Source organism: Poecilia formosa, unplaced genomic scaffold (genome assembly GCF_000485575.1).
Source record: "Poecilia formosa unplaced genomic scaffold, Poecilia_formosa-5.1.2 Scaffold106, whole genome shotgun sequence".
Taxonomy (NCBI): Eukaryota; Metazoa; Chordata; class Actinopteri; order Cyprinodontiformes; family Poeciliidae; genus Poecilia; species Poecilia formosa.
In genome coordinates this window covers 1,841,032-1,865,559 of record NW_006800045.1, presented here as the reverse complement: position 1 = coordinate 1,865,559, position 24,528 = coordinate 1,841,032, and the positions used below count along the sequence as shown (strand labels likewise).

At 37.1% G+C, this 24,528-nt stretch overlaps 1 protein-coding gene across 6 annotated transcripts in view; it reads left to right on the top strand.

The window, feature by feature from the left end:
- The first annotated feature begins 1,523 nt into the window (after nt 1–1,523).
- Nucleotides 1,524–24,528, top strand: part of chd6 (chromodomain helicase DNA binding protein 6) — an 80,934-nt gene continuing 57,929 nt past the window's right edge. For 4 of the 6 annotated variants that reach the window (XM_016675121.1, XM_016675122.1, XM_016675118.1 and 1 more), the window contains exons 1-3: nt 1,524–2,551; nt 9,994–10,043; nt 22,845–23,457. In XM_016675121.1, coding sequence (XP_016530607.1) covers nt 10,014–10,043; nt 22,845–23,457 — 643 coding nt within the window. In that variant the 5' untranslated portion in view covers nt 1,524–2,551; nt 9,994–10,013. The remainder of the gene's footprint in view (nt 2,552–9,993; nt 10,044–22,844; nt 23,458–24,528) is intronic. The other 2 variants (XM_016675119.1, XM_016675120.1) reach the window with 2 other exon arrangements.

The window sequence follows — 24,528 nt, the reverse complement described above, 5'->3', positions numbered from 1 at the left end:
GCAATAAATCAATAACAATAGACACATTATCAATATCAGATAATATTGATCATTATCTAACATGGCAGCCATGTTAGATTTTGATGCAAGGGTTGGTCATAGAAATTCAACTTTGACACTTGTTTGTCTTTTTTGTCAGGAAATGTAAAAATGCAAAGCCAATGCATGAACACTGATTTATATGTTTTTATTGACAGAATAGGAACTGATCGGAGAATATTTGCTCTGCAGGTGAAACTGACAGAGATAAAATGTTTTCTTGTACCTACGACGGTACATTGTAGGTAAAAAAAAAAAAAGGGTGAAAGTTCGGCTGAAAGGTGACAACAACAGGGCCATTGTAGAACAAGACAGTAGGATAAAAGTAATTTTTTTGCCAAAAAAAATCTGAAATTTTTAGATTGAGCTAAAAAAAAAAGTTTCTAAAAAAAACTTGCAGAAAGTTTCTACAAAAAAAATTGGGAGATTCTGAGCTCAAAATGTTAGATTAGATGATTATTAAATCTCCAAAATCTGGAAAAACCTTGAAAATTTGAGTTTCAAATTTTTGACTACTGAAAATTTTTCCAAGAAAATTAAATTGTTTTTCCCTTGCAAATTTCAACTTCTATATGTTTATATGTTGAAAATGAGATTAATCACCCTTACAATTTTGGAGCTCAGAAACTTCAAGAAAATTTTAGAATAATCACAAAATTAATTTTTTTTCTCCTCACAAATGCACAAGTTTTTGAGTTCAAAGAATGACCAAGTTTTTTAGATCAATCTCAAAATTTTTATGATCTTGCACATTTATGACTTTTGGACCTCAGAAATATCCAAGATTTTTCTAGAAAACTTGAGATTAATTAATCTTGAATTTTGCGTTTATTCCTGGAAATGTAGAACTTTCTGAACTCTTGAGAATCATCAACATTTTTCTAGAAACTTTCTAAGAGAAATCTCAAAATTTGATTTTTTTCCTGCAAAGGTTTTTCTAAAATATTTCTGAGATTTGTTAATCTAAAAATTTCAGATTTTTTTAAATAACAAATGTACAAATTTTCAGCAAATATTCTTGTCCCCCCTCTAAATTTTTTAAGATTAATCTCAATATTTGAGTTTTTTCCCCTCAAACATTTACAACCATTTAAGTTCTGAAATTTCCAAGTTTGTTTCCAGAAAATTTCTGAATAATCTAAAAAATTTCATTTCTTTTTCTTACAAATTTTTTGAGCTCAGGAAATGTGCTTGTTTTTTCTATAACATTTCTGAGATTAATCTCAAAGTTTGAATTTTTTCTCAACATTTTCAACTGATATAGTTCAGAAATTTTCAAAATTTTCCATAAAATTTCTGAGATTCATTAGTATCACAATTTTTGATTTTTTTCCTTACAAACTGTCTACTTTTTGAGTTCAGAGAATCTCCAAACTTTTCTTGAAAATTTCTAAGATTAATCAAATTTTTATTTTTGCTTTGTTTGAGTTTTTAGATATTTTCTAGAAAAAGTTCCAAGTTTTTTTTTTCTGGAAAANAAAAATTTCCGAGTTTTTTCTTGCACATTTACAGCTTCTGAGCTCAAAGAATCTCCAACTTTTTTTTCTAGAAAATGTCTTACCCTAATGTAAAAATTTGAGGGTTTTTTGGCGGAAATTTGCTCCTTTCTTCCTACCTACAATGACCGTAAGCCGGAGCACCGACTTCCAGCGGTTTCCAGCCCCGCAGCCAGGCTGAGCATCCGGGAAGCGGAACCTGGAATGCCGCTTTGCTTTTCTTTCCTTCCGCCCTTCAGACCCGGCAATGATGGAGGAGCAAAAAGCGACATGATTGGTGGATGCAGCAGGCAGCGGCGGAGAAATGCAAACCCCTCGGCTTTGTTGCATTAGAGGGGGGAACGGCGGATCCTGCGGTGGGAAGCGGACTGGATCCTCCCGCAGCTCTGCGGTAAGAACAAAACCCAGACACACAGCAATGCGATTCAGTGAGAAGGGAGGGAAAAAAAAAAAGAAAAAAGAAACAGCCCGGGGGTGCCGCGATAGCTCTCAGACAAACCCGGCTCGGCTTGCTTTGCGTGACAGCTGCGGGACCAATGGAAACATGCGGGAAGCCAGCTGCGCTAAAGGCTGCAGCCAATGGAAAATGTGAGATCCGGAGAGCCGAGGTTAGGCTGGCTGCAGCAGCCAAACTTCCCAGTGAAATTTAAAAAAAGGCTGTTTGTGTTTTGGCTGCTGCAGAGGCCATTTTAGGTAAGAATCGTCCTCTAAGTTGGGGATGCGGGGGGATGATGTTTGCGGGTGCAGACGGGAGCTGGAGTCCCGCATCCAGGCTGAACGCGGTGCGGGCTGCTGGAAGCTTTATGTGGATTAAATAGATATTCCACTCCTCTTTTCTCCCTCCCTCCCATCCCTCTCTCCCTCCCTCCCTCTCCGTTGCGTGCTAATTTTTTATGCATTTTTCTAAACTGTCATGGCGATTTTGTGTCCTTGGAAATAAAAAAAGCAGCGGGCGCCTCTTTTTCTCCGCTTCTCGGGCTCGCCGGGGTGAGACTGCGGCCGGGAGTCCGGAGCAGGTGAGCTGTCCGCCGGGGGGAGAGGCTTTTCTCTCCCCGGGAAGACGGAGTTTTTAGCGGCTGTCCACACGTGTAAAGGAGACAGGCGGCTGTTGGGATGTATTTACAGCAGCGATGCAGTGACATTACAGAAGCTAGCTCTGAGCTAGCTGCGGGGGCTAACACCAAACAGGACTCTCTGTCTCCGTTTCTCCTTCCTCCCGGTTTTTTCCGCTGCTTCTCCCTCCCGGTTTTCGGTTCTCCTCACCGCGAACTTCTCTTCCCATCCTTAGCCAGCTCTCCCAACTTGTGGCAGCTAGCCGCGTTAGCCCCCGCAGCTGCTAGCCTTCATTAAAAAGAGGTTTGAGGACGGCTAGGCTCTTATTAGCCTCTTAGCCTCCTGACTCATTACAGCAGCCAGGTGTGCGGGAGAGCTCACGCACACCTGACCAGGTGTTGGAGACAAAGGATGGCAGCTGAATGCTAACACACCTCACTCCTGTCTGAATGCAAACAGGCATATGTTACATGCTGCTAGAGTTATCCAGTTTGCTATTTTTATTTTCTATTATGCATAAAGAGAGAGAAAGAAAAAAGCTTGTTTTCTATTTGAAAATTTGGGCCGATATTTATGTTACCGTTATGGACGATATGACTGGAAAAACGTATCATGATATACGTATTTCATATCAGTGGATATCAATAATTACTGATTTGTGATTTTGTTTTAAATATCTTAAATGCTGCCAAGTTTGTGGCATAACTTTTCCTGTTTAGTCACAGTTTTAACTCCACTACATTGTTTATTTTTAAGCAGTTAGTGGCAAAACCTCAACCTGCTGCTGAGCAAGTTACTCAACAGGTCGTTGCTAGGTAACCAGAGTGAGTGAGTTGCTAGGTAACCAAAGAGTGAGTGAGTTGATGGCACTAACCGATATTTACCAATATTATTTATATTTTGCTAACCTTTTCACAACTTTGAAAAAAAAATGTCTACACCGCTCACTCCTCGGTTCTTCAGTTAAACTTCCCACAATCCTTTGCTGCATCACTTCTGCTGTCACATGACAAATGGCAACTTCCTCCCTTCACCTCCAGAAACAAACGGCAACAAGATGGAAATAAATGTTGGAAATCTAATATCGGCCAATACTGATGTTGATACCGATATCTTGTATCATATTGTCGGTTTTAAATCCCAACAAAAAATGAAGGATTCTCCATTCTTCCACATGCTAGTTGTATCCTTCTTGGCTTCTAAGCAAAACCGTCACAGTAAGCAATAAATCAATTAATCACATGACAAATTAAAACAAATTCAATAACTTCCATTTACATGATTTATCGTTTTTCTCTCTTTCTACTAGAAACAATAGGGTTGAGACCAAAACTCCATTGTTTTGGTCTTAAATCATCCTTTTTTTAAAGGATAATTTTCTTACAGAGACTTCATAATCCATTTTATTTGTTGTTTATTTATTTTGTATCCGTATGTCTTCCAGTTTCAATGTTAAATGTACATTAGAATTTAAATTTTATTCATGTTTTAGAATGTGTTTTTGCATTATAATGTCAATATTGTTGTTATGCTTCTCAAAACGACAATATTATCATTTATCGTAATAACTTATGGGACAGTTTATCGCCGTGTAACATTTGTTATCATGCCTGGCCTTGGATGTTGTCATAACTCGTACCCTGAAACAGTCGTCATGGATGGTGATGCTGTGGTCAGGAAGGATCTCCCGTAGCAGTCAGTCTTGCAGCGAATCTAAAGAGGCCTCTGACTTAAGACGGTTGCTGAATGACAGTAACCTGTCATGGATGACACCACCAGCTGCTAATCCATTTCATTTGCTTTTGCTGCTCCTCTTTTGACATATTTTCTGTCCGTTTGGGTAGAAAAGATGTTGGAGTCGGAGAGATGATGTCTCTCTGCTCTGCATCCATAAAGCGTCTTTTTCCAACTCCTCTGGGGTTCTTGGCTTAGGTGTAATTTGAGCTCATGAGATGCTAATACGCTGTAAAAAAAAAAACACCTTGTTTCCACGGTTACGCATCATAACAAATGCATAAAAGCTTAAAAAGTAGGAGTGGAAAAAATTAATCCAACTGCTCAGCATCCAAAAAAAGAGGGAATAATTGTGAAAAAATCATAAACAAAGCAAGTAACAACTTGTTTCTGCTTAAGAGTGAAGGTCGTCCCCACAGCATGGTGCTTCCACCACCCTTTTGTTTTTCCTCGCAGTTAGCAAGGCACATTCAGGGCGTTTTTCCGCCACTGCTTGTGGAAAACTTGAGGCGTGTGGCAGACAGTTGTTTTTAATCATGCAAATAGTTCACAGAAGCCAGGTTTGTGGAGTGCATGAGTAATAGTTGTCCTTCCAACAGATTTTCCCTCATGAGCTGAAACAGTAATGTTTATTTATTTTATTTACATCACATAGAATGAAATATATCTATACAGTTGATTGCAAAAAAAGTTGTTTTCCTCTAGCTTAAAACCTTAAAACAGAAATAAAACGAACTAATTTGCTTTACTTGACTTTAAGGATGGGCAGTTATCATTTATTGAATCATTTATCGTTTATAGTGGAAAAATCCTTATGTTAAGAATTAAAATTATCGTCACAATAAATTTTATATAATGTTCAAAAAACTTATTAAAATTTTATTTTAACTACTTTCTCTCCAGTTTTTGTCCATGAGAGCATCAATAAATATCAGTAAATTCAAAATTATAATTATTACTATTTTTAATACTTCTTCTATGTGGCACTTGAAAATAGAATTAAATTAAGTATTTATGTGCAGTTTAGTGATATAAATGACACTTTTTTTTAAGTGTCCTGAAGAAATTTATTTTAAATAGGAACGTTTTTCAAGAGCAGCATTTACATTTGTGGCCCTAGGAATGCTGCGACATGCAGTTCCCTAAATAGTTTTGTTATTATCGGTAGGAATACAAAACATCAGGATAAAATTAAACTTTCATATCGCCTGCCCCTACTAGACGTTTAAGAAAAATTATAAGCAGTGTTTTCACAAATTGTTTGATATTTTTGTCTCTAAATTAGTTTTATTTAACTGAATTGAGGGTAAAACTGGCTTTTTTGACTTTAAAGGTTGCAGACCTCTGGCCTAGTCAAAGTTCGGTTTGCTTGAGGAAGTGTGAATGCGTAATTGAACTCTGGTTCACCTAAAAACATTGCTCTCTTTTTGATTAAAGTGAACTCTGGTGCTGTTTGAATGGATATATAAACACCAAGCAGATTGGAGACTGCTCCAAAAGCAGTGGACTACAGCACAGGGCATTCTGGGTAAATATAACCAAAACAAATGCGCTAGGCTAGTGATAGCTTTTACCAGAGACATAAGAGAAATCCTACAACTGCTAAAATCTGATGCCACTCCATTTTTGTTTACATTTTGTAAAGAAGAAAGTTGCGCTCGTCTTCTTCTTCAGAGGCTTTTGTGTTGGTTCCTTTAGTGGTCCTTGGTGCAGCGCCACCACAGGCGACGAGGGGAACAGGCTTTCCAAAGGTTTGGTTGGTTTCACTGGTTTTCCACAGCAGCTGTAAATGTAACAAATGTTTCAATTTTAGATCTGAGTCAATCAGAACATACCAAACTACCAGGTGTGAACACAACCTTAAACAAATTAAAATCTTCCCGAAATGGAACATAAAGTATTTTTCTTTCATTACCCACCTTTTCTGTTTTCACTTTAATTTAATGGCAAATATAACCATGCTTCTTGTTAATTTTAAGGAAACTAGGATCAGAAATGCTTACACTTAATGCAACAAATGTTTTTGAAGAAAGAAAGAGTGACCCAAATCCAGTTCCTGTTGCTTCAGTGTTGGACACAAAAATGTGAACGCCTCTTTTTGAACGAGGCTTATTATCCCCAAATGGATCTAATTTAGGGATCCCATTTCTACACCAATCAGATGACAAATCACAATAAATACTTTAGCATTTTTAATCACACTGATTTTTATGGGAATTTGGAAACTTGTAGTGTAGACTTTGTTTAAATCAAGCTTGTAAATGTAATCATGTTTGAAAAAAGCACTGAGTTCATTGGTGGTGAGAACAGTTTTCAACAGAAAGTGTAAGGATTAGCAGATGTTCTCTGTTTCTGCATCACACGTGTCTCTAATATTTTTCAGATTTTTACCAAACTCAAAGCAAAAGTGCATCAGAAACCTTTCATTATTAGGCCTGAGCAGCCTAGCATTAGCAGTGCAGTGCCTCGCACTAGTGGCAGCACTGCCTTTTCCATTAAATAAGCAGTTTAGCTTTTTATTCATTAGCTGAATGGAGTAAGTCAAAGTAAGGCGACATGCTTGTGATGCCCCACATGTCACGTTTAGGCTAATATTAGGATTTTGGATCATTTTAACTTGTACACTAATGTTTGAACACTGAATGGACTGAGTTCATGTTGGTCAACAAAATGTTGATACTCCAAATGCTGTTAACTGTTGTAGCTTCCTTTAGCACTGATGCTAAGTTTTAGCATCAGAACGCTGGGTTCCAACCGACGGGCACACTTTGGCAGGCCCCGTTTAAATTTCAGAAATTGTCTGGTTTGTAATTGTGCGGAGCGGCGAGGAGCCGCTGGGGGACTGGACCTGACGGGGAAACTCGAATCGTCTTAACGCCGGCATCATCGGTAGTTTCTTTTTCTGTGTCTTAGGAAGCAGATATGTTTTGTCTCATACTGTGCATGAGCTCAGGATTTCCTGACAGAGAAGATCCATTTATTCTGTTTACAAGACAACAAACACCGGTTCGTTTTAGAACCGTTGCACTCTGGAACCAGGGTGGCCATCCATCCGGTAAAATACAGAATCGTCCCGTATTTGGCTGTTAAATGTTGCGTTCCATATTGAACCCATTAGTTCTGTATTTCTATAAATGTCTTGCCTATCACACACATATCAACACTAAATGTAATAATAGTGACCAAGATGAAACAGGAAATACTAAGGTCAGCTAAATTGTCGTGGCTGGAGCGACAAATGACCCCCATAACGGTGCGGTTCGGTCTGTAAAATGTAATTTAACTGGAAGATATTTAAATATCTGAAATAAAATACAACAAACAAAAAGTATAAATGATTCTGAAATATAAAAACACACATAACTGAAACCATAACTAATATGGATTATGAAATCTCTGTAAACAAAATTAGCCTTCAACAAATATGAATCATCAGAATTAAAAATATTGAGCTAATTTTAATTTATCGTGATTCATTTTGATGAATGAAGATGTTTTTGGTTTGCTTACGAAGCTTAAGATGCAAAGAAATACAGTTTTCCTTGACTTTCAGTGTAGCAACTTAAAAATAAGTTTAAAAAAATCCCACTGGTTTTTCAATTTCCACCGAATCACAGTTGAAGCCGCAGTGAGTAACTTTCATAAAAAAAGTTTTAAAAATATTTTATACTGTCACAGTTTATGAGACAGAAAACCTGTGAAAAGATCAATTTCCTGCACCGCTCCCAACCAAAAACAACCAATCAGAGACCTGAGGCAGGTCTTAGCGCTGTCAATCACCGTTGTGTATGCGCTTCTAAATGTGCTCATGATAGAGAAACAACTTACCACTTCAGGAAAACCGTTTATGGATAAATCCCTGACGCAGCGATCCAGAATGCAGCAGGTCGGCTTCTACCGGCACCCGGAAGTGTGACCATATAAGGCCCATATTGGCCTCCTTACACTGGCTGCTTGTTTTACATCGAATAGACTTTAAGATTCTTTTAAGAAGTTTTAAATGGGTTGGCTCCTCCTTATCTTCAGGATCTTTTGAAACTTCATTCTGTGTCCAGAACTTTAAGATCCAGTAATCAGCTGCTACTAAATGTTCCTCGGACTCGGCTTAAGAGAAAAGATGATCGGGTTTTCGCTGTTGCTGCTCCTGTTCTCTGGAATAATCTACCTTTCCAGATTAGATCTGCCCACAGCCTGGATCAGTTTAAATCGCTTCTTAAAACTCATTTTTATTCTTTGACATTTAATAAGCCTGATATCGAAGCTCTTCTGTTGTGATGTTTGTTTGTTTGTTTACTTATTACTCTTAGTATTTTAACATTATACATATATTTTTTCTTGTATTATTTTTCTTTTCATCAACTTATTTTATAATTTTTGTACAGCACTTTGCAGTTTTAAACCTGGTTTTTAAAGCGCTATATAAATAAATTTGACATTGGTGGATATCGTTCAATAACAGGAAATGAGACAAAGAACATATTATTTTAGTATGTAGAAGATATGAGATAGAAATGAGATTGTCAGAGGAATTTAGGAGAAATAAAGACACGTTTAATTTAATAAATAGAATACAGGGAAATTCAGATAGTTGAAGTATTCACATTTTAATTAAGTTTTTTTTTTTTTTTTTGGAAAACACAGTTTACACGATAATACTTGTGTAAAATAAAACATTTTGAGGCGTACTCCATACCAGTAGGTGGCGGTAATGCACACTTAACGTTTCTTTCCAACAGTCAGTAAAAATAAGCAAGATGAAGAAACTTACGTTTCTTATTTAATGAATTACGAAATGGCTGATATTGACAAAGTTTTGTGCAGATTAGTGATGAAAACTAATCATCACTAATGGCCTGGTCCGAAACGGACCGGGCCATTAGTAAAGGGTAAAGGGTTGTTGCTAGGTAACCAAAGAGAGAGAGAGAGTTGCTAGGTAACCAAAGATCGAGTGAGTGAGTGAGTTGATTCCACCAAACTTGTTTAATTCTCTCTACGTTAACTGGGCTGGACAATAAACGAGAATCTTTTAAACAGTGTCACTGTTTTTAAATTGTTTTATTCTGTTTTATATTTGTGTATATGTAATAATTCAATTTTGTTTTGTAACCAGGTTGCTGTGTACTGCAGACTTCTGCCCAGGTCCCCCTTGAAAATGAGATCTAGATCTCAATGGGGTTTACCTGGTTAAATAAAGGAAACAAAAAAAAAATAGTTTTTGAGTGTATTGACTCAAAAAAGGCCATTTGGTGACTGAACAACAAACTTAGAGCTGCAATTAAGCTAAAATATTACAAAGCATAGAAAAACTTTGGAATTAAGATTAAAAAACTATTCTTTGCTTGTAGATATATTCTACCGACAGCTTTCCTTTCACTTGGTTCAAATTTTATAAAAAAGAAAAAAAAAGTATTATTAAGCACATTTTGGTATCCACTTACTAATCGATTAATCAAGAAATAGATCAGGGTGGTGATCAATTTCTGGTCTCATAAGCAGAAGAAAATGGATGGAAAGTTGGATGTTTAGCTTTACTCTTTGGTAAACTCAGGTTTATTTCACATTTCTAAACATTTGTTGTTTTTAGATTAATTTAACCCAAGTTTGCTTTATTTCTCCCTCTCAGATGGTTTATTAATGTTTAATAATCAGATTTACTTGTTTCTGTTGACAGATGCTGTGAACGGATAGAAGATGAAAATCCTCAAGAAGGACAAGCAGCAGGTTTGTACTTCCACTTTACTGAATTTAACCTCCAGTTTGATACGAATGATCAGGTAAATCTCACACATACTCCGTTTAATCCAGTTTAACACCCAGTTAAACCTGGATTACTGCTGTGTGAGTTTTCCTAACTAATTCCTAAAGAGGATTATGGGAAATCATATGAGGGATGTTTTCAGCTTGGCGTTGTTTGGATCTGTGTGGTTGGTGTTACATCTTCATTGTAATTTTTTTTTTTTGTTGATATTTTGATATTTTGCTCGCTTTGGATGATGCTTGTTTATAATCATGAGTCAGGCCGAGCTGAAAGATGAGTCAGAGTTTTTAGTGGGTTTTCTGGAGATGACGCTGCTGTTTTTTTTTTAGCCAGCACACTCATACTAATCTTTCTTTAATGCGTTTACCCTCCAGCTTATTATTTTATTTACTCATAATTATTTTAAGACATTGGAAGAGGTTTCAGCTCAGGCTTATGCATTACTGCAGAGAAACAAAATGTATTAAGAAGTAAGAAAACAAATGATAATTTATAAGATTAGCTACAAAGTTAGTTGTGCTAACCTTAAAACACTAACCTGACACAGTAGTTAGCAGAAGCTAATGCTAAAGCATTAACTTCAATTTAGATTATACACTAATGTTATAATTTACACATTCTCTAATGCTTTAAAATATTATATTTATGTTCATATCTTGCTTGAAATAAACTATTTGGGAGAAAAAAGAGAAAGAACTTTAATTGAGGAAGTAGAACTGTGTAAACAGACTTCAAAATAAGAGCATAACTATGAACTTCTAACTACATGAAGAATTATTAACGATTAATTACCAAAACTTCAACACAGATGTTGAACTTCATTCAACTGGAAGATTCAAATTAATAAATTAAATGATCATTTAGAATTAATCTGGAAGCTCGTTGAAGCTAAGTGTGCTAATGTTAGCAAATTAGCTTCACTATTAGCGGAAGAGTTTCAACAAACAAGAATAATCATAAGAATGTTTGTTTACATTAAATACGTGTATTTATTTACTCATTTAAGTGGATTGAATATGGATTACATTTGGTGATTGTACAGCAGATTTTGTCTCCTTGTGTCCCTAATTAATGCATAATAAACAGTTATTAATGAGTTATTATGTGCTAAGAGTGGAGTTAATAACATCTGTGAACTACTTTTTAGCCATTTTAATATCAAGTGGCACCAAAGAAGTAATAAATGTTTTTTGTAATCATTTTTATCTTTATCACAAAGTACCACAAAAAAATTGGGATAAAATTAAACGTTCATATTGCCCACCTCCATCTTACAGGATTTTCTGTTAATCTGCAGTTTTGTAGAATCATTTCTGGGTCACAAAAACCTGAGCAAAAAATATTAAAATCAAACTCAAAGTTTTCAATTCTTATTTTTTATTCTTAAACTGAAATTGAAAATGTGAAAAACAAAAACTTTTTTGTTCTTTTTGTAACAGATTCAACAGGTAACAGATTTTGGCAAAAAAAACAAAACAAACAGAACTTTTTTATTCTTTGATTAGTTGAAAACAGACGGATTGATTTGTTTTTGTTCCTCATGAAGCTGTAACCAACTAAATCCCTGACGCTCTGCTGTTTGTGTCCAGCGCTGTTGACTTTTTACAGTGCAGATGTGAGGAGACTTTAGCTGACGTCTCGTTTTGTTTGCACCGTTTGTTCAGTTGTTTATCTACCTGCAGCATCTTCAAACGGAGCGGTTATGTCATCGCCACACAGCGATCTGAGCGTGGAAACGTGCAGAGATGGCCCCCGCTGTAAACAAACAAAATTAATGTTTTTATGGCTCCTTTCTGTCAGAAACGCAGCTGATCTGTTGGTTCAAACGGAAGCAGCTGAATTCAGCCGTTACTTTGCTAAACATTTTGTTTGAAGCCACTGGTTGTTAGAGTTTATATTCTTTATTGTATTCTGTAAGTATTCAGTTCATTTGTGGACTGACGTCTATGCGGCACCAAACTGCAGTTCAAGAGTGATACAAATTTTACCTGTCCAGCCAATGCAGATGGAGAGTTTTTTTATTTATAACATAATTTTCTTTAAGTAGTACATCACAAAGTATTGGGTTTTTTATTACCAAGCTAAGCAGAAACACATTTATCCAAAGACTTTCACTGAAAACTTACTTCAGTTTTCATTAAACCTGGCTTGAAATAGCAAGCACTTCGAAAGAAAGTGACACAAAGCTGTTCTTATGCTAAGAATAAATTTGTTCAGTCAGAAACTAAACATGCTAACACGCAAAGTTCATTTCCAGTTTTCGATCTACATTGCTTATTCTAATTATAATATGCACCGTGATGGTAAATACGGGCTGTCCAGGTTTAGGCTCCTGATGGTCTGAGAGACTCGGTTCAACTGGGGATCAAAACTGCGACATTTGTTGCATTTCCAGCTGCTGTGGTTCTTTTTCACACAGAGTCAAACCAAACACTTTGAGCAACATGTTCCCCTCCTCACCTGCGGGGGTGCTGCACCAAGAACCACTGAAGGAAACAACACAAAAACTTGTCTTCCAGGAAGACACAAAGCACAATTTCCTTCTTCAAGAAATGGAAACAAAAATGGAGTAGCGTTAGATTGTGTAAGATCTTAATTGTAATTGTGTTCTTTTGTCTGTGGCTAAAGACCACAAGCTGTTTATCCTGTTAGCGGTAGCCTAGCATATTTGTTTTGGTTGTACTTACCCAGAATACCCTGCGCTGTAGTTTACTTCCTGCTTTTGGTGCAGTTTCTGGTCCGCTTAGTGTTCACATATGCATTCGAACCAAACCAGAGTTCACTTCAAGTGAACCGAGACCAAGGTTTGTAGGCAGACAGATTTCGAGTTTTTTGTCTGATTTTGCATTCACACCTGATGTCCATGCAGCCTTAAACAGTGAAATTGTGGATTTTATTATACAAAACTCTGATCTGTTATTGTTGTTATGATTCTGTTAGTTTCTCTAAGTTTAAAAAGAAAGTAAATGAAACGAACGCCTGATTGTAATGAAAAGTGCAACGTTTTGGTTTTATTTCCTGTGAGAAAACTTTCAGTCAGAAGGAGGTCGGAAGTGTTTCCTGTGTTCACCAATTAATTCAGTAATTCATTAATTCAGCTTTCTGTAGCGACTGTGAAAGGAGGTTTCAGCATCGATGGAACTGCAGTGTTCATGGTCTATATTTGTGAAGGAGAGACGGCCCGCGTGCGTGCCTGTGTGTGTGTTTGTGTGTGTGTGTGTGTGTGTTTGGTGCTGTGTGAGGCAGGATTATTGATTCATAGCCGATGTGATTGCGGGCAGCTCCTCTCAATCGTGTTTGCTCGACTTCCCCTGACTATCAGGCCCAACGCTGCAGCTCATCACCGCAGCCTGCGTGGATGTTTGACTCTGAAACCTCGGTAAAAAAACAAAACGTAGAATTTCAAATCAGAGCTTAAAATGTGGATTTCTGTAAGATTTTACAATGACGTATTAGAACCACTATAGTTAGAAAAACAGGAAGCAGTTTCCACCAAAAGCCTCAGAAATTTTAGATTAATCTCAGAAATTTTCTAGAAAATTTGTTTGAAATTTCTGAGCTTGAAAACGTGAAAGTTTGCTAGAAAAGCTAATCTAAATTTGAGATTGTTCTTATAAAATTTCTAGAAAAATGTGTTAAAATTTCTGTTTCAAAAGTTTAAAACTTACTACTAAAAAAAACTAGAAATATGAGAAGTTTCAGAAAATTTCCTAGGAAAATTTAGAAATTTCTGAGCTTGAAAAGTTGAAAATTTGCTAGAATGAAATAAAATTTTGAGACTCAGAATTTTTCTAGAAAAACATGTAAATATCCTGAATTTTGAAAGCTGAAAATTTGCTAGAATGAAATAAAATTTTGAGACTAATCTCAGAATTTTTCTAAAAAATACATGCAAATATCCTGAATTTCAAAAGCTGAAAATTTGCTAGAAAAAACAACTTTGAGATTAATCTCAGAAATAAAAAAATAAAATAAAATTTGAAAGTTTGAAAAGTCAAAATGCTAGAAAAAGAACTAAGAAATTTTCAGATTAATCTCAGAGATTTCATAGAAAACACATGGAAATTTCTGAGTTTCAAAGGTTAAACATTTGTGAGAAAAAAATTCTGAAAATCCTGAGTTGGAAGCTGAAAATTTTGCCAGAAAATGTTTTACTTGAGATTAATCTGACATTCTCTAGAAAAGAAAAACAACTTTTGAATCTAGAATTTTTCAGTGGAAATGTATTAAGTTGTTTTCTAATATGCTGTTGTAATTTACAGACTAAAATATGCTCAATCTTTTTCCTCTGGCGTCTTTGACTCTGGTTTAAATTTGGTCATCAGGTCTGACCTGCTTGTGTCTGGATTAGAGTTGAGTCGGACTCTTACTGGGTAATTTGGTCGTTTTCTTGGTGAAATCCGTTCTGACCTCTGGAGAATCGCCCTTTGACCTTTTCTCAGCCTGGGGGTCGAGACATAGAAGGAGAGAAGTGCTTGTTTGGCCTGGGTTGCTTTGTGGAGGCTTGTTCAGGCTGAAGGAAGCTGGATTAGAGCAGCGCACGCCTCGACACGTCTAACAGAAGTCAACAGAACGACACTTTGTCCTTTTTTAGTTTTACACAGAATCAGAATTATCTAAAAAACGACATTTAATGTTTTTCTGAAACGTTGAATAACTTTTTTCCTGAAGGCTCGGCAAGAAGAATTGATAATATCAACGTATTACCAAACAAAATCAAATCTTCTTGAAAATAAAGCCATTAGAAAAGGAGATTTAGTTATTTCCATCTATCGCATCTGATGAACATCGTCTAGATCAGAGGTGTTCAAAGTGTGGTCCAGGGGCCATTCGTGGCCCTTGAAATTATTTTGTTAGGTCCCTGACCACAAGTCAAGTTTGGCAAAGATTGGGCCAACAAAGTAGAAAACAATTGACAACCTCAAAATTTAGGAAAATATCTGTTTTTCCTGTTAATATGGTTTTATGTTTTGGATCTTTAATGATGTAAAGGTTTCATAAAGGCGTTAACTTAGATCCTTCCTCCCATCTCCTGTTGGACTTTTTAAGCATAACCTCTTCTAATAAACAGCTTTTAAATCTGTTATTGGCACAGTCCAATTATTCAAAAGATTAATCAGTTATTCAGACGATTAATCAATTTATTCTGACAATCATTTTACTCTTGTGGTTAATCGACTTAAAAATGGGACATTGTGCAGATTTTTATTTAATCGCTTAGATTATTTTATACAATATTAGAAATGCATAAGAAAATCCAAAAACAAATAATCCATTCCCTTATTAAATAATTCCTAAATTAGTTGACGATTATTTAAATAAACGATTAATCACGATTAAACCGATTAATAGTTTCAGCTATGTGTACTTTCCTAACTGAACCCCCTCAGCTGCACATTGCTTTTACTTATTATTTTATATATAATTTCTCTGTACTGTGCAGTCTGTTTTTCATATTTTTATATTTTCTGTCACCTTAACTTGCTGCTGTGACATCTGATTATTAGGACGATAAAGGATGTTTCTATTCTATTCTATTCTAAACCAAACTTACCTGTTAGTATCTCTCCATAGTAAGTTTTTATAAATAATGGTTTAATAATTGACTGGGAAAAAAATCACATGAAGCTTCTGACATCCAGTTTCACGTCAGAGGTGGACAAAAGATGGAGTCGGTCCACGTAGATGGCATCGAACGGGTTACCGTGGTGACCGCGTGTTTACGTCTGACTCGTCCCGTATCCCAACAGCAGCAGCAGCAGCGGCAGCGCTGGCAATGGGAGCCAGTTTCCATGGCAACAGCCTTGATACCCGCTCCTCAAACGGACTGACGATGAGGCGGTGCAGCTCGCCGTGCGTGTGCCTGCGTTCCTGTTCGTGTTGCCTCATTATCACGTCATGTTGTTGTTTTTTTTTTTGTTGTTCTTGTTGAGATGCAAGAGATTTTTAAAATATGTTTTTAAAGTCCAACTCATTTTCAGATTTTTGTTTTTTGTTGTTTTTTGTACAGGTTTATGTTTTGATTGGTTATGAACTTGCTGCTGGTACAAAGGTTCAACTTCGGGTTGAACAGTTTGACACGTGGCTAGCTTTTCAAGCCTGCGTGCGTGTGTGTGTTTGTGTGTGTGTGTGTGTGTGTGTGTGTGTGTGATGATTTATGATACCTGTGTGAACGTCTGTTTGCGCATCTGCATGGGTCTCACGACACCAGGCAGTCACACTTTCTGCATAAATGCAGCCGTTCGTCAATCATCCAGCTGCTACATCGGATCATTATCAACCAGATGATTGATAATTAAAGCAGATAAGGTTTAACTATCAATTAATTAATTTAGTTGAAAATTATTTAGGTATATTACAGGGGTATTTTCTTAAATTTTCAATATGGGGTGCTTTTTTGTCACGTTTTTCGACCTTGAGAAAAATCCTGCTCCTTCCTAACATCACAGTTTGGTCCAAAAGTACCTTAAAATAAATTCGTATGACAATTGAATTATTTTTATTTAAAGCAGAAAAGCAACATTTAGTATTTGAGTTCAAGTGTTAGACGCATTTATGTAAACCCAAAGAATACACTTTCTGCTGTATTGGTGCACCTGGTGCTTCGTTGTAATAACATCCCCAAGGTTGCTAATAGGTTAAAATGCTTTTTAGGGCTAAACACCAAATATACCTTAATATGCTTTAATACAGCGGCCAAATGTTCGGCCTTTTTGGCCAAAACTGGCAAATTTAAACTACTGATGGGACACAAACATACTTCTTCAATAATAACTACATTTTTTAAGAAATCCGTATATAATTAAAAATTGGTGTGTTTTTTTGTGAAAAATTCCTTTTGATGAATTTTGATTTATCATTGTCCTGTTAGATTATAATTAATAATGTAGATAAAACCCCAAAACTGCCAGTATTATTGAAAATGTTATTTTCACATTTGTTCCATTTAGAGCATCAATAAATGAGTAATTTCTAGAATATTGCTAAGTGCGGTTTCTGTGTGGCATTTAAATCACATTTCTTTAAACAAGAGTTATCGTGAGGAAGGGTGTTAAGTATTAGTTTGTAAAGTCACTTTTTTTTTTAATTTAAATCATGTTATGACATCATTCCCTCATCAAAAACATACATGATTCTTTCATGCATGTTTGAGAAATCCTTTAATCTCCATGGCAACCATTCAGCTGCAAAACGCCTGGCTGGACATAGCCCCGCCTTCGAGGTGCAGCTCCTCCCACTCAGCTCCTTCAGACTAGCCAGCAGCAATTGGCAAACACCTGGTGGAGCTGCTGCTTTTCAGTGAAACGCTGGTAAAACGTTGCTAAAGTGTTAATAGAGGAGCCATGTTGTTATGACTTCCTGGAGGCGGAGCTTCAGAAAGAGCCCGAGCATTTAAAGAGACAGAGGCCCAATTTCAAGGCATTAAATTAAGAAGTAAATTTTCTTTTATATTATTTTTGATATATATGTATATATATGTGTATATATACATATTATTTTTATAACAACTGCAGGTTGTTATAAATCTGTACATAGTTACCTGGTTATGCTATAAAATGGCACTATGTGTCTGGAAAACGCATAATATTCCCCTTTAACCTTCTGTGGTGAAACATTTTTTGCTTTCTGTTTTATTGGCCAAATTTCTGCCAGTCTTGACTTGTGACCACAACAAAATCATTTGAAGGATCACAAACTGCCCCTGGACTACACTTTGGACACTTCTGATCTACAATCTGCTTTACTTTTGGGGATTCAAATCAGTGGGTCTAATAGCATCTCAGTTAGCAATGCACCATATTTTAGCTTCCCAAGCTGCATTTTTTAGATCTAATCTATGAAAAAATCAGCAAACAAGCTGATTTTGTTGTGAAAAATTTTAACTTGCATTCCACAGAAAAATCCACAAATAGGTAAATCCACATTATATTACAGAAATAATTTTAAAAAGCTGCTCTGATAATGAAAAACTTCCTGAATCCCTTCAGGATACTGTTTTTTTTTTAATCATCAGCCATGTTCAGAAGTTTCTGATTGAATATTCCTCATAATCAGAGTAACGAGCCGCTTCTGGCTGGAGCTCAGTGCAGATTCTCCTCTTTTGCCAAGCGCAGAAATGTGCCACAGCTTGTGCTGGTGACATTGGAACAGAAAACATACGGACGAAGAGCCGCCTCTCACTTCATGTACAGATGGACGGAGCGCACAAACAGCAAACAGAACACAATCTGACCCAATTGATTCGCTTGGCGGATTTTTCTATTTCACACTGAACCAAAATTAAAAAGTATTTCACAAATTTTTAAGGTTTTTATTAGGAAATTATAATTTCTAGTGTTGATTCTATTTGTTGCAATAACTTTGGAAAAATATTTGGATTTTTTTTCCCTCAGAGGTGGGAAAAGTAGCTGCAGCATTTAAGTTTTATAAAAAAAGATTTATTTATATGTTGAAACATTTTTTTACAGTTCACACTGTAAAAACTGTCGTGACAGCATATAATCTGTGAATAAATCTCCTCTGCCTTTTTTTATTTTATGAAATCTGTATCTCTTTAGAGATACTCAATATTAAAAGGGCTGTTGCCTTTAGAAGAAAAATAGACTATTTTAATTTTCTTTGAGTCATTTTTTTATTTTTTATTTTTATTTCTGACACGCATTTGGGAGACAAAAAAAAAAAAAAAAAACATTCCACACTTGGGGCACTCCTGATCTGGTTGATCTGAAGGGACGTTGAAGAATATAAAATTAATTCTTTGTTTTATGTAATCATTTCAGCCCCATGGCATGATGCTGCCACCCCCATGCTTGACTGTTTGTTCAGTGCCTTTAGGTTAAAAAGCCTTCTCCAATATTCTTCATCAAATAACTCAGTGTTTTCTTCCTCTGACCGTGAAAATGTGGCATTTCAGAAACTTGGTGGTTCCTGACCAATTTAAATTCCTGTTTATGGTTCAAATAAACTTAAAAATAAGTCACTTACACCCACAAGAAGCGTCTCTCAAGCTAAATGTGTAGAGGTGATGGAAATATGCAAAGCTGGCTTCACTGTGTGCCGCTGTTTTTCTCTCCTGTTTCATCACAAACGCGTCCCGGGATTTTCAGGGAGCAGTCACGAGATCGAGGAGACTGTTATAAAGTCCTATGCTCTCATGCTCACCATCTGATGCTTGGTACTCTGTGTGTGTGTGTGTGTGTGTGCGTGTGTGTGTGTGTGTGTGTGTGCAGGTTTTAGCAGCCATTAGACACAGAGTTAATCATCTGCAGCTCAGATTATTTTGTACCTGACGAAGTGAGAGTCATCATCACGGTGCAAATTATCCGCTCAACATGATGTAAAATAATCCTTTTCTTTTTAGCTATTTTCAGTGGGTAGTTTATTCCTCACAGATAAATAAACGTTGCTATCAGATGTGAAGAAAGTATCTGTTGTATAAGCAACTCATAATGAATGGAGAAATTAAATATGTTTTATTTTCAGTAAACCTCCCTATATGTTAGTTAAGAAAATGGTAAAAAAAATATTTATTTATTCCTTTTTGCATTGTTGTAAAAGTCTGGACTTTTTTTTCAAAATGACGTTTTTAATTTCTTAACCATTTATTGTCTGATTTCTGCTGACGCTCTCTGGTTTGAGCGAGTCTCTGTGACTGACTGAAGACAATTTGTGTCTCTAAAATAAGTTAACTTTATTATTATAGCACATTTTCAGCAGGAACGCAGTTCAAAGTGCTTTAATCATAAAAACATCACAAAGTAATGTTATTAAACAAGCAATAAATATTACATTTTGTCAAATCATCAAGCAAATATTCATCAGTATGTTGGTCAATGTTTCAGTTATCATTAATCAAAAGCAACTCTAACGTTATTTAGTTTAGATTTTTGGCTATTTTAGAGTTTCCTGGAAGTTTGTTCCAGATTTGTGGTGCATGGAAGCTGAATGCTGCTTCTCCATTTTTGGTTCTGGTTCTGATGCAGAATGCAGAAATAAATGTTGGATGAGTTTCTCTAGATCTCGCTGAGACATTAGTTTTTTAATCCTGGAAATGTTCTTCTGGTGACAGAAGGCTGATTTTGTAACCGTCTTTACTTGGTTGTGGCTATCGCTAAATAGCTGCTAATATACCCTGCTAGCTAGCTAGCTTTTTTTGTGTCTGTTTTGGGTGAAACATTTTTGCCAGTTGGATGGCTGATGTCCTTTTTTGCTAACAGCTCATTTTTGCTGCTAAACCGCATGATGCTAGGCGCAACCCCCCCCCGCGCCCCCCAGAAAACAAAAAACTTTAAGCTAGGTGAAACATGGGTTAAGAAAGACATACGCAAGAAAGCTAAAGCCGTGTTCACGGTTTTTGCTCGTTACCCCATCAATCAAAAATTCAATTCAAAAATACTATTTTCGTCCCAAAGGGACCTTAAATACTTACCTTAAATTAAATCCCTTATATTTGTAGTTTTTCCTGTCTAAAGTTCCTTCAAAGTGGCATTGAAAAGGTCTTAGAAAGTTTTAAATTTACTCTGTAGCCAACTGAAATTATTCAAACTGGAATAATACAAACGGACTCCATGGTTGATTCAAAACATCTGGTTTTTTTAGTGCTGCTGCCTCAGTGGATGCAGATTTGAGCTCTTTGAAATCGTCTATCTGCTGCTTATTGAGGCTTCTCTGCATGTTTGATCCAAATGGATTTTTGCCCACATGCTGCACTGACCTTGAGGTCCGCCTACCGGCCATGAATATTTATGACTGCGAGCGTTTATGCAGAAAACTGAGACAATGCAGCGTAGCGATCGGAGTCAGACGGATGGAGTTCCTCCAGGCTGCATCGATCCCTGGCTGGTTGCAGGAAAAACTCGCTGCGTCTTCTGCAGCAGATAAACAAAACTTCCCGGGTTTATGAGCATTTCTGCAGCTGTAACTGCAACTTTTAACCAACTTCATCCAGGGAAACGTTTTCTCACTGCAAACAACTTTTTTCTTGCACAATACGTCACAAACTCTACGGCTGCTGTAAACTATTAGTAATATGAATGAATTATTTTAGTAATTTTAGATTTCTAAACACTGACTTTTATATTATGTTTCACATACAGTCTCAAGTTTGAAGTACGGAAAAAAATGTGACAGATTAGAAATCAAACTTTGACTAATATTTAAATTGGTCTGTGTCCTGAAACACTGAAATGTGACCAATGTGGGGGAAAAAAGGACGTCAGGAAGGGGGAAAGCACTTTTTCACACCAACCAACAAATTAAAAATCAAGAAGACGAAGGAGAACTCATCTGCAGCTTTTCATTTGTTTTCTTATTCACCCTCACTGATCATTTATTGTATCATTTATTCATTTGTAGTAGATTAATCTGACATTTCTGATAGAAGTAACTTTCACTACTCTTTTTCAGTTTTCCATCATGTTAGTTATTCCCTCATCTAAAACATACCTGATTCTGTAATGCATGTTTGATAAATCCTTTCATCTCCATGGCAACCATTCAGCTGCAAAACGCCTGGCTGGACCTAGCTCCGCCTTCAAGGTGCAGCTCCTTCAGACTAGCCAGCAGCAATTAGCAATCACCTGGTGGAACTGCTGAGCTCATTATAGGAGCTGCTTCTCAGAGCAACGCTGATAAAAACGTGAAGGGTTAATAGAGGAGCCATGTTGGAATGAGTTTCAGAAAGAGCAGGAGCTTCTTAAAGAGACAGAGCCCAATTTCAAGGTGTTAAATCAGGAAGATGTTTAACATGTTGCTGTAAATGTCACTCTGTGCCTGAGAAACATAGAAACAGAATATTTCAGCATCCTGGATGTTTCTGCGCGGAGCAGTCTGGCCTGGTTCACATATGTTTGGTTTGTTTACGTCTCGCAGGCGGTTAATCGTTTTAACACCCGCGCCATCCGTGTTGCGTGAGCCCCAAAAGGCTGCAGCATCCTGCAGGCTGACAGAGGAATATTCTGCATGTTAAGTGTTTAGTCACAGCATGATTCACAGCAACAACGGCGCGTGCTCAGAATGGGATTTTTCTCCAGTTTCACCACTATTATTCCACACAAATCATTCTCTGTGTCATGTAAAAATATACTTTACTACAAACTTTCTTCCTAACATCAATGTTGTAAATATAAACACTAGGTGATGATATTTAGTTAGAAGCTGAATCACTGTTATTTAGTTGATTTTATTCCCTAAATTCACCTTCTGCTCTGTGGATTATTATAATAACTTTCATTTCTTTATTATTTTGTGCTTGTTGTTTATAGGGATTGTACATTTCTACTTTCTGTAATAAAACATCATTAGGATTAGTTTATTTAAATGTGAGTGTTTGACATTTACAGCATATAGTGATCCTTCCTCCTGTCACTTTTTATTTTTCAATCTTGACTGTTTCTAGTTTTATTACCTCTGTGTCCCACTAAGCTATTTTTATTCAAGCAAATCTATTTATTTTTCTGTTTAAACTGTTTATTGATGTTTTAGTGAATTATCTTCCTTTGAAGGTGACATGGAAGCAAAACTTTGCTGTTAAATGACAATCCTGAGCTTTTTATAACAGCAGCTCATAAATCTGATTTAAAGAAGGTGGCTGGATGACCTTTCATGACCTCTGGAAACATTTATTGATATATTTAAATTGATAGTGGCACAAATTAAAACTTTTGCAGCTCAAGCGTTCAACACCAGTGTTGTTAGATTTGAAGAAGGTGGTGGGGTCGACTTGACTCAGGTGCTCAGCTGTTTTTGTGTATTCCTGATTCCAGATGTTCACTGGCCTCCCAAAGCACACGCCGCCTCCAGCCTCCCCCGCCGCCGCCGCCGCCGCCTCGGACCAAGGCAGCATCGCACAAACCGCAGTTCCCACAATCCCTAGGGGACACCTGGTTGTCGGCTCCAAGGACCAGCTCCGGATCCTCACCCCAGTGGGCAGCACATCGACGGCCAATCACTGCGCGGCGGTCGGCGTGCACGTCGCCAGGTCCCACGCCTCCTTGAACGAGGAAGATGAGGGAGGAGGCGGGGGCAGGGTGAAGAAGAAACGGAAGAAAAAGGACAAGAGGCAGTGGGAGAAAGTCGACGCCGAAGAGGAGGAGAAGGAGAGCAGCAAACCAAAGAGACAAAAGGAGGAGAAGGAGACGACTGTGCTGACGCTGAGGAGGAGCAAAGAGCCCAAGGAGGGCAAGGAGAGGAAGGAGCGGCGCACCAAGGGGAAGGGCAGCCGGAAGGAGAGCGGCGCAGATCCCAGGAATGCGGCAGGTGGGAAAACCTCGGAGCCGCCCGCGGCTTCTGGACCGGTTCCAGTCCCGGTCAAAATTCCTGGGAAAAGAGGTCGGAAACCGAAGGTTAAAGTCCTCCCTCCTGTGCCGGCCAACCAAGGTTCGTAGAAACGTCCAAAATGGCTTCAATTTTATTAATGCATTTAGGTTGGAGCTACAGCTGAACGATAAATCAATAATGTATAATCATCTGGTAGAATAATCAAAAATTTCACTGAACTTTGATCCAGAACTTCAAAGCATTCTGGGAGATGTAGGCATAGGAAAGGCCTTAGCCGCTCAACCTCTCACTGCTAACTAAGCTAGGTTGATGGAATCGGCTAACTCACTAATCCTTTCGTTACCTAGCAACTCATTCATTCATTGGTTACCTAGCAACAACTGTGTGGAGGGAAAACTGTGGATAAAATGGGAAAGGTCACGGCAACAGTTTGGCAGTATTTCAGATATTTAAAACAAAAAAACACAGGTCAACAATTATCAACATCTACTGACATAAAATTCTTATAACGTAATTAGCGCCGGAAAAATCAAGAACAATAAATATTGCGATTGATACAGAGAGATTATCAGATATAATATTCAGCAATTTCCACTGAACTGTGATCGAGGACAGCAAAGCATTCTGGGAGACGTAGGCAGAGGAAAGACTTTAGCTGCTCATCTTCTAGCTAACTAGCTAAGCTACGTTGGTGGCATCAACTCTCCCACTCTGGTTGCCTAGCAACAACCTGCTGAGTAACTTGCACAGCAGCAGTTTCAGGTTTTGCCACTGTGCCTCATAACTGACTAAAACTAAAGAACATCGTGGAGAGAAAACTGTGGATGAAATGGGAACGGTCCCGCCACCAGTCTGACAGTATTCCAGGTATTTAGATAAAAAAAACTAATCGACTGATATGAAACGCCTACATCGTCATACGATTTTCAGTTTTGTGCAGGTTCTTGAAATCCTTGAAAGTGTTTGAATTTCAGTTTTTGAAGATTTTAAGGTTTGGAAAGTGCTTGATTCCTGTGTGAAATCCTTAAAAGTGATTCATATTCAAAGTCCTCAGGTTAGCAATAAATTTCTATCTAATGTTTGATTTAAAGCTTAAATTTGGAAAACATTATTAAGAGTTGAAACCAGATATTTTCATACATTGTCTCAAGTTAAACTTGTCTGACCTTT